Source organism: Phyllostomus hastatus, unplaced genomic scaffold, assembly GCF_019186645.2.
Source record: "Phyllostomus hastatus isolate PE091 unplaced genomic scaffold, TTU_PhHast_1.1 phas_scaffold_200, whole genome shotgun sequence".
Classification (NCBI taxonomy): Eukaryota; Metazoa; Chordata; class Mammalia; order Chiroptera; family Phyllostomidae; genus Phyllostomus; species Phyllostomus hastatus.
In genome coordinates, this window is record NW_025334016.1 from 306,998 (window position 1) to 318,446 (window position 11,449).

General features: G+C 36.4%; 1 protein-coding gene across 1 annotated transcript; it reads right to left on the reverse strand.

Moving 5' to 3' along the window:
* Nucleotides 1–464: 464 nt before the first annotated feature.
* On the reverse strand, nucleotides 465–1,994 carry LOC123832667 (zinc finger protein 772-like). Its single transcript, XM_045860416.1, has one exon. It carries the CDS (start codon nucleotides 1,992–1,994, stop codon nucleotides 465–467), a length of 1,530 nt encoding a protein of 509 aa, XP_045716372.1.
* Between the last annotated feature and the right edge of the window lie 9,455 nt (nucleotides 1,995–11,449).

Genomic DNA, 11,449 nt, shown 5'->3' on the forward strand with positions numbered 1-11,449 from the left:
AAACCCAGTGAGTTCAGATCACTCATGAATCCAGGAAACAGGAGGAATAGTGGAGGTCTGCCTTATTTGAGTTCGCTGGGGTGACTAACACAATCTATGGCCCTGACTGCTGGTAGAAGTTGGATGGTTTCTGCAACAAACACTGCCAATAACATAACTTAGTCCACAGAAAGGTCCTGAGAAAGTCAGAAAATGTAAAGTAGCCCCTGAAAGCTTCCCACATACTTGGCATTTGTTATCTCCATATTTTGGATACTTGGATGTAGAAAGTTCAATTACTGGTTAACTTCAGCTCAAAGACTACATTTCAGAGTCATGCTATGTTGAGCAAGGAGAAAGCATATTCCCAGATCTTCAGACCTCTCTCAATTGTGCAGGTTCTGGTGCTAAATGAAATGAAAAGATGCAGCTGAAGGGTCACCAAAACAGTTTCAGTCAGGAGGCCTTTCGTTGATGTGAACTTTTCACGAACCACATAAGGTGGGAGCATCTTCTGTACGCTCTTCCACCTTTGCAGAACAAACTAGGCTTTGCTCCAGTGTTTTGTTGCTGGTGTGTAATGAGGCCGAAGTTTCCACCAAAGAATTTTCCACATTCTCTTCACACCCAGGCCTTGATCTGGTGTGAACTTTCTTGTGTTGAGTAAGGTGGCTGTTAGCGATGTAGGTTTTTCCACATTCGTTGCACACATAAGGCCTGGTTCCACTGTGAAGCCTCTTATGCATTTTAAGAGAGGTGCTGGAGCTAAAGAATTTTCCACATTCGTTACACTCATAAGCCTTTTCTCCAGTGTGGACTCTCTCGTGATCAGTAAGTCCATATTTACGGAGAAAGGCTTTCCCACAACTCTTGCAAATATAAGGCTTTTCTCCACTGTGAATTTTCTCATGTTGAGTAAGTGTGGTTTTGCGGGTGAAGGCTTTCTTACATACACTGCACTCATAAGGTTTTTCTCCAGTGTGAAGTTTCTGGTGCAGCATAAGGTGGGAATTTTTACGAAAGGATTTCCCACATTCAGAACACTTATAAGGCTTATATATATCCATGTGAATTTTCAGGTGTTCTTCAAGGCTGGAGCTACACTGAAACAATTTCCCACAATCAACACACTTATAAAATGTTGTTTTGTTGTGGGCTTTTTGGTGTAATATAAAGAAGGAGTGGTTGTCAAATAATTTGCCACATTCACTGCAATTGTATAATCTTTGTTCAGTGTGAAACGCCTCCTCACACTCAGTGCTCTGGTGTGGCCTCTCCACATTGTGAGTGGTGTGGTGTTGGGCAAGTCCAGAGCTGGCAGAGAAGTCTGCTCCACCGTTTCTGTCAGTGGAGGAATTCCCTGACATGGGACCTCTGCCACTCATAACAAAGTGGGCCTGGCCATTATTCATTACATTGGATGTCTCTCCACTCTGCTGCCTTGGGATTTGGTCACGGTTCACACTAAACCAGAAGGCTCTCCCACATGACTTACATGGGTATAATTTCTGCCCAGGGGATGTTCCCTGGTGTCCAGTCAGATGCAAAATGTCTTTCAAGATGGGGTCACACATGTCACATCGGTGGCTCTTTTGGATGGAAGGACCCAATTGGAGAGTTCTCACCTGTGACATTCTAACAGAAACACCCCTCTCCGAACGTGCATTTTCATCATTCACTCTATTCCCAACACCAGGACCAGAGCTCCCTTGTGTCATGTTTGTCCTTACTAAAGATACATCCACTCTGTGAGGAACATTGGGTTGTCTCACGGGTCCAGGTTGAGTAATCATAGGGGGTCTGCAAATTAAAAGACCCGCTGACGCAGCGGTTAGAAAGGTCTCCAGCGCCACGGAACAGTACAGGCGTCTCTGACCCTCATCAAGTAGCAACCACTCCTCTGGGGTGAAGCAAATGTACAAATCCTGAAAAGTCACAAGATTCTCATCAGGGGCCGGCTGTGCTGTTGCCTCAGCCATCGCCATAGTACCAAAGCCCTGAGAGGACACCGCCATGCTCGAGGCGCGAGGTCGTTCGTTCCCGCCAGTCAGGGACAGGGAGTCTCACACGAACCTGGAGCCAGGAAAGGTGTTGAGGTAGGTCTCAACCTTGAAACTGTTCTCCGCCTGGTATGGAAGAACCAGAAGAGAAGTAGTGTCTTCAGAGAACCAGAAGAGAAGCCTCGGCTGAGCGCGCCCAACCGAAACAAAAAAGAACTCTGTAGTGCGCAAGACCGGAAGTCCTGCCTGGCACTGTCATAAAGCTTTAATCCTGGAAGGGCTGGCTTGCTTCAGTTGGAGAGACGAAGGAAGTCTGCAGTTGGCGAAGATGATGAGGCGATTTTAAAACTGATAATTCTCAGCTTCATTCAAATCCATCCAAATTTCACGGTCATGTTTTCAGTTTCACCTGTCTTTAAGTAAATTTTGATATTAGGAATTAGTTTTTTTTCTTTTATATATCTCGTTGTTGCTAAACGAGGTAGCTATTCATTTTTTTCTGTGTTTTTCTTGTATTTAGGCACTGTTCAATTCTCTTTTTAGTTCTAATTGTTAGTAGGTTCATTATCTTGGATTGGTTATATAGATGATCATGTCCTCTGCACATCATGTTTTATTTCATACTTTATAACTTCTGCATCCATTCTCCACTTTTTCTCTTTTCTGTTGTCTTATCACAGTGAGTACAACCTTTAGGACAATGTTGATTAGTAATGGTGACCAGAGGTAACTTTTTGGTTTTTGAATTTAATACGAATTATTCTAGGTTTTGCCTCTTATACTGTTTATTTGTGAAAGGTACCTGGTGTTACATTTATGGAAGTTGTTTGCCAAGATTTTTTTTACCATGAATGATTGCTGGATAGCAATCATTTTATATTGACAGATATTCAGTCAATTGATCACGTATATTTTTCCATTTAGATACATTATTTTAGCTTTGTTGATAAATTTTCTTGAACTGTGCTATCCTTGCAATTTTGAGATGAAACCCTTGGTCATAATGTGATTATTATAATAGAGTATTGATTATGATTTTCCCAATACTCTATTTAGAATTTTTGCTTCTGTGTTTATAAATATAAGTAATATACATTTTTACTTTTCTATATTTTTAAGTATGATTAATATACATTTTTACTTTCTTGTGCTTTGCCTGACTTGGCAGTCCACAGTCATTGCTAAAGTCAGAAAATTAAGAATTATCTCTTTTCTACTCTATATGTTGGAGTAGTTAGTTTTCATACAGTCAAAATTAACTTTCTAAAATGAAGTTTAGTAGGGCTGATATCTTTGTGTTTGAATAAATTAACCTACTCTTTCTCTGATTTTCTTCTTGATGGCCACTTTGCTGTTTTGTATTTTTCTAGAATTTTTTCATGTTATCTATATATTTCTAGGATGTTGATCACTCACTGTATTATATTTTTTACCTTTATTCTAGCTTTATTGCAGTATAATTGACAAATAAAAGTATATATGTTTAAAGTATATAATATGGTGAATATATATTATATGTTATATATACATACACACACATAGGTGGGCAAAAGTACAATAGGTTTTTAGTTGTTTGTATGGAAAAGAATATAACTAATAAATAACAATATAACAATAAACTGTGTACTCAAAACTGTAATCCTACTTTTGCCACACCCTGTAAATGACTTCCACAATTAAGTTAATTAACATATCCATCTTCTTTTATAGTTGCCATTTTTGTGTGTGCATGGTGAGAATGCTTAAGATCTACTGTCTTTGAAAATTTCAGTGTATAATACAGTATTAAGTATAATACTTTGCTGTATAGCTAATCTCAACAACTTTTTCATTTTATAATTGAGTTTTTGATCCTTTAACGCACATCTTGCTCTTTCACCTATTATCTAGCCCCTGGCAGCTACCATTCCACCATTTTTATGAGTTTGATTTTTTTCTAGATTCCACATATGAGTAAGTACATACAGTATTCAACTTTCTGTGTCTGGCTTATATCTTTTAACATAAGGTCCTCCAGGTTTATCCATATTGTTACATATGGCAGCATTTCCTTCTTTATAACCAGATTACATTCCATTGTATATATGAAAAACATTTGCTTTATCCATTCTTCTGTTGATGGATGTTTAGATTGTTTCAGTGTCTTACCTATTGTTAATATTGTTGCAATGAACATGGGAGTGCAGAAATTTCTTCAAGATACTGATTTAATTTCTTTTGACTATACCCAGAAGTGGGATTATGGATCATATGGCATTTAATTTTAAGTAATCGATTACTTAATAATTAGTTACACATTTTAATTACTAATGTTATTTATTGACACCTTCCTTATTTTAATTCACAAATTCACAAATAAAATCACACTAGACAAAATTTTCTTATTATTCTTATAAAATTATGTATCTCTTGATTAAATCTGTGATGCTTTTTTGTTTCATCATTCTATTTAATAATTATTTTCTTTTATTTAGAATGTTTGTTATTTTTTACTATCTTCTTGCAATGAATGTTAATTAACTTATTTTCAGGCCTTCTAATAACTCTAGTAAATGTGTTGAGGCTATACATCTCCCTTTTATCAATGGTTTGCTGAACCACTCAGGTCTGAATGTAGTGTGGTTCATTTTGTTTTCTGTCTTTTTAAATTGTAAGTTTCATATGAGTTTCACTTTTACCTACAAATTATTCAAAATTGTGCATGCAGTTTTTTGAGATATTTGAGTTAGTATACAGTATGTATTGTTTTTGTCACTGATTTTTCTAATATTATTTTACTGCATTTTGTTTGTGACTCGTATGATAGTTTCAGAAAACTTGAAACTTTATTTTTGCTTTTATTTATGTTTGTGTAAATTTCTGCATGTGCACGAAAATAAATTTTGTTTCCTCATCTGGGAACATATATATCAGATGTATGAGTTCAAGGCTGGCATTTGGTTTCTGAGATACATATTACTTTTTCCCACTTTCCATTACTCCTTCATTTCTAAATTTGCATGATTAAACTTAGAATGGAAGGTTTTACTTAGGGCTGACTCACTAACACAGAGTTTGCTTTAATCTTCACCACTTACCAACAGTAAGATGATGAAATTGCCTCTTAGGCTGGTGGTCTCTACTAGTCTCTGTTCCTGTTCATTGTTCATTCCAGGTTGGGTTCTTTCTTCCTAATTTCCAATCCCTGACAGAAATTTCCTGTTCTTCACCCTTCCTCCATCACTAGTGTCACCCAAAGAAGGGAATATTTTTTTCACTTTGAGGAAGTGGTAAGGTAGAATGGAAGCTATTAAATTATTTTTACTGATAACTTCTAAATATATAGATTCAATAAAAATGATTTCTTTTTTTCCTTAACCTAGATGTTTGAAATTATGAAGACAAAATTTGATTATTTTTATGTCCCCCCTTTTCCATTTCTGCTGAGTCACACACAGTGGTCATCTGATTGAGTAAGTATAGTAAAAGGAAAGACAGAAAATTCAGAATTAGGGGAAATTTGTTTAGTTTTTCTTAATTATATCCTGTCATTTTCCTAATGCTGATTGTTTTCTCTTTCTTTTTCATGACCTGCTCTCCCCTGCACTTCTTTTTTCTGCTTCAACCCACAAAATCAGTTACTTTGAAGAATAAAAAAAACTTCATAACCTTTATCAAACAAAGATTCACCACACTGATCACCAAGCAGAAGAAATTGTAAAATAGAACTTTTAATATTTTAAAGCCATTTGGAATACAGTTCGTCTGAATGAGTTTCTACAGTGCACAAATTGGAGAGATGATGACCCTGGAGAACTCACACTGACAGCCATGGGAGGAAGACATGTGAGTGTAACTTTTAATTGCATATTTAATGGATGTTGTAGGAAAATGAATCTCACATTTTGTAATGAATACAATTACATAAATATTTGAAAATATTACTATCCAAAAAGTTACTCAGCCTATTTCACATTATTAGAATCATATAGATACCATATTATTTCTTTTGACAGTACTAAGTACATGTATTCGTTTGTCAGTACTAAGAAAGCCACCACCCTGCTTTATCGAAGAGGAGTGGAAGCTAGTTAGGATATGAAACAAAGCATACCTTCTACCTGTAATTTAAGTAAGTAATTTATGATAAATAACTTCACTAAGTACCTTCTGAAAAGCTTTAGACATTATTTCAAAACTGTCAGATTTAGCTGGCTAATACAGCTAAGATGTGTAATTTTAAGGTGGCTTATTGTTTTTCTAGATAATTGGATATTAATGTAACTTACAACAAATAAAATCAGTCATTTTTCACGTGTGTTTTGACTTTGTGTATTGCTAAAGAAAGTAATGTTTCAAACAATGAATATGTGTTTTTTTTCAAGGGCATTTGTCCTAAGAGCCTTTTTAAAGATGTTTTTAGGGACTAAAAAGATAACATACTCAGAAAAATGCATTGGCTCATATAAAAATAGAACCCAGCCAAGGTCTTACGTATAAGGGGAAATAGAAAGATAATTTTAGAAGTTATAAGGAGAGAAATAATCACTGTTTAATATGAGAGAGAACACAGTTATTTTCTCAGACACAGGAAATAAACCAGTCAGTCACTTGCTATGATTGACAGTGATTTGAGGAGAAAATAGAGAGTTCTAATGGCACATGGGAACTATGACCTGTTACAACTGCAGCTCAGCTCTTTATGAATACACTTCAGAATTATGTGAGTACAGTGATGACTCTCAGAACATGAGCCACAAAACATCTGGTAGCACTTAATGCCACAGCCCATCTGCTGCCATCTTAGCCTGCATTAAAAGAAATAGTGTCCGGTTCACGGTAGGGGTGGGTGGGTCAGGGAGAGTCTCACTGTACTAGTCAGAAACTACTTCTCTGAATTTATCCTAGGTATAGCCTAAGAAAAGTAACCCAGAGCAACAATGTAGGGAATGAAAACAATTTTTTTTGCTGTTGTTGTTGATGAGAGTAAGGATTCTTAAGGACATTAGTTACAATCTTTCAAAAATCTTAGAGCTGTTATGGAGAAGACAAATTGATTTAGTTAGTTAATTTTTTTAACTAGAAAGTAAGAAAGATATTAGCTTATTAGATATATGGTCCAGTGCCACAATAAATCTTTATACCTATATTATAACTCTGAGGTAGCATGGTAGATAAAGACCCAATATGCCTATGGATTTTTTGTCTGAAATTTATGGGCAATCATTAAAGTCCCCAGACACTGGAAACACAACATTGCATAAAGCTTCCCTCTAAATACTGGGAAGAACAATGCTCCCATTGATGTAGGGAAGAGTAAAGGCTTAACTCCCTCTTCCCAAAATGGAGTCAGAGCAGGGAGAGGACAGAGAGCTCTGCAGGTCCCAGGAGCACCATACTCAAGAGCTTGCCAACCAGTCTCCCAGGAGCGTCATTCATTTAGCATCAACAAGGAGGAAGACACTGAACACCAAGCAGGAAGATACTGGGCTAGAAACTATAAGTACAAAGTCAAAGAAGAAATAATACCCTTAAACTGCCCTTCTAATGAGATGTAAAATGTGAGGCTGTTTGCATGTTTGCACTTACCTGTGTGTGAAATTTCAAGGTGGCCTTTATATTATTAAAATAATATGTATTGGGTTAATTTTTTAAAACACTGATGCTTAATTTAGTGAAATCAGAAACCAAAGGGGAAAGAGGAGGGGTATAATGGGGAAAAAAGGGGAAGGGTCATCAAGGAACATGTATAAAGGACCCATGGACAAAGGCAGCAGGGGGGTTCAGGAGGATTGAATGTGGGAGGTGGGGATGGGTAGGGCGGGGGAGAGTAATGGGGGAAAAATGGGGACAACTATTGTAATTGAACAAAAATTAAAAAAGGAAAAGAAAAAGCAATGAAAACACTTGATTCTTCCATAGACTTTAGGTGCCACATTAAAATTTATTATTTTACTCTTTAGGATCTAGAAAATTTAAGAATCACTTTTATTTTTTTATTATTGTTCAAGTACAGTCAGTTTGTTCTTAATTTCAATGTCTCTGGTTATATTTTGCTTGCTTGTTTGGTTTGTTGATTAGGTTCCACTTTTAAAAGACCTTTGGAAAATACTTGGTCCCACTTAAAAACACCTTGAAACAATTTTAAACTGCATATACAAGTGCAATATTAAGTTGCCATTTTACATACACCAGTTATCTGAAGTTTTTAAAATCAAAACCTTCCCAAATAATAAATATTCTTATGAATTCAACATATATATACACATATATCAATATATATATATACACACCCACATGTGCATGCGCACACACACATACTGTGAGGCTAAGGACAGGGTGCAGTGGTGAAGTAGCAGATAAATCAGCTGCCTGTAATTTTTTGCCAAATTTTACAGCTGTGAGATTGTGGATTGCAGGACAGGATGGACTGGGAGGGGAGGGAATCACTAAGGCCATACCCACAGGCTCTCATAGCAGGCAGTGTGTGATGCATGCATCCCTATTTGCATTTAACTATTATGGAGTAGAGTGCATGAGTCCTATGCACCTGTGCCCCCAATCCCCATGTGATGTTTATGTGTGTGAGTGGCAGTAGGGTCCCCACCTGGCCCTTGCCTTGTGAGTCTGCTGTGCCAATGCAGAGGAGGAGGTGCTGGTCCTAGATTCCCTTGCTCCCCTGCATGCCCTGCATAGTTACCCACAGCCTGTCCTCTGGGAATGAGTAGTGGCTGTTCTCTTTTATCCAGGACACCCATCTCCATTTACACCCCTCCTGGTGATGGCCATACAATTTTTTTATTCATAAATTCATGCTTCTCCTCTATCCAGCCTTGACTTGAGATAGGTGACGTATTTGTTGGGCTTCTCAGAGGTAACTTTGTAGTTTGTCCTTTGGCCGTCTTAGGGATGTCTTTCAGAAAAAGTTATTTTATATGATTTGTCATGGAATCTGTTCTAATCATTCTTCTATCATGTGGAAACATTGAAAACAACAATAACAAAAACAAACAAGCAGCAGTTTGGGGTTCAGGACTTATTCAAAAGAATCTTGTACTTTTGAACAGCAAATAACTTCGGGTATTTCCTTAGTGTGAGGAACATAATAAGGAATGAAGGCCAATGTTATGTGGGCTCTCTTCCTTAAGTAATGCAGGCTCATGATTTTGATATTTGTGGGAGAACCTCTTAACAATTAGAGTTGTAAACAATGGATTGGATTGCCTAACAAAGTGCTGCTGGGATATATGAACACCACTTTGTAAGACTGCCTTAAGGAGATTCCTTATTGATTTTGAGGCTGGACTAGATAAAAAGTAAGGGCTTTCCAACATATACCAATGGTTCTTTGATATTATGAAAAAAATCAGATTTAATAGAAGCAGGAACATTTTAAGATCTTTGTAAGGCAGTGATTTATATTGTGTCTTTTCACAGCAGCCTAAGGTTTTCTTTTCATATGAAGGTTTACCAGAATAAAAGTTTTTAAAAGTAATATCTCTGTTTGCTTTGGGTATTTTCTGTTGTTAAGAATAGCTATGTTCTGTATAACACATATATATATCTAAACATTGAAAATTATTTCTAATTAGTAATAATTTCCCCTTTATTCCTCACTAGTTATAGTAAACACTATGTTATGTGTTCTATAATTTTATCTACATAGTGAGAGATACCAGAAGGCAAATTCATGATTCTGATTCAGGGAAAAAAGTCCCGAATCATTAAGCAGATTTACTATATTCTTCCAAATAAACATATGTTGAAATAAGGAGAAAATATATTTATCTTGCTTTAGAGATGGAAAGTTCAAACTGAATTTCTAGTTTTAGTTAGTAGTTACTTTTTTCTTTTTTTCATGGCACACTTTCATAAGAAATGCACTCTTAATTTTTTTCCATAACAGAGGAAAAAAGATTTTTTTCTGGTTCATTTTTCATGTATCTCATTTTTTGAAAGGAAGACAGAAAGAGGAAGTCATCTTTGCTTTACACATGTGAGGTTATTCATCAATCTGGGGCAAGATGTTTGATTTGGCGGGGAGAAAGTTCACAGATAACAGCTGAGGAAATTGTGCTCAGGTCTATGGGGGGCATAATGCCTTGGGGGTTCAAGAGAGGCAATCAAATCCAGTAAGACTTTCAAAAGCCAAAATCTACCCAAGGTCCATGTATAGTTCATATATTTGAGACACATTTAATTTACAAAGCATTTAAGCTGAAAATTGTTATTGGGTATAGTGAATGAGTATAGATTAAAGACCACTAAAAGAGAAAATGACATAAATACTAATGACTTCTGGGACATTCAAATCCACTGAAAAAGCTAATACCCACCATGTTTTGGTGACTGGATAAATACCTATTAACAATCTCCATGCCCTCTGTGTTGTTATTTGTTACTGACTTACTAAGGCAGATTTTACAAGAATTGTCTGCATTGTGAAATTTATATGATTAAAAAATAAAAACACAGAAATTATGACCATGCAGCTGCTTAACTACAACTTGAGCATTTTCTGGGCAATTACCTTGTCACAGGCAGAGCAGGTGGTTCAGGTGAGGCCTGGCGGCTATGTATGAGTAAGAGGAGGATGCCTGGTTTGTTGTCATCTATACATGGATCAGTGGCTTGTCACATAATTGTCATTTAGTGCCTCACAGTGCTCAGTAATGAAGGTAGCATTAGAAATAATTAAGAAAACTATTTTTTCAGCTATTTGATTACTTCTTCTTTCTTTTTCTCCCAGTATTTCACATTTACTTGAAACAGCCAAGTGAATTTCAACATCTTCCTTTTCTGGTATATGACATTAGAACTCTGCTCAGTAGTTCAGTAATACTCACTGGCTTTTCAGCACATTTCACCGCTTTTTCTTTCCTGAATTTTGAGCCAATAATTACTGAGAACCTATTACTCTTTCACTGTGGGACACTGCTTTCGAAAGATCAACTAAATGTGATCCTTCTTCAAAAAGAACATAAATAATGAGAATTCAAGTTGGTATCTCAAAGAAAAGGGTAAGTAGAAATTATACAATAGAGATAATGCCTCAAGCTAGTAAGATTGGAGGAGATTTCTGGGCTTCTTAACTAGCCCTTGAAAATAGGAAAAGCACTAACAAATAGATATGGCAAAGAGTTGCTGTTACTTCCTCTCTTTATTTCCCTCTTTTGAATGTGTGACATCAGTCTTTAGTCTCTAACTATTGCCAACACCTACTTGTTATAGCTACCTTCACATTGTCCAATCCAGTGGTCAACTCCTATTCCTCACCTTAACTGAACTCTCAGTGGCATTTGACTGAGTTCAAGTGTCCTTCTTGAAACACTTTCTTTTCTTGGCATATGGGACACTGCATATTCTCCTGATTTTCCCAGTGTCTAGGTGGTCACTTGTTTCTAGCTTCCTTTGTTGTAACCTGCTTTGAAAGATGTGTAAATTTTGGCATGCCATTTCAGTAGCCCATTGGTTCTTAAACCTGGTTGTAC

Coding starts and splice junctions, on each gene's coding strand:
- LOC123832667 (XM_045860416.1), bottom strand. CDS start 1,994: ATGGCGGTGTCCTCTCAGGGCTTTGGTACTATGGCGATGGCTGAGGCA.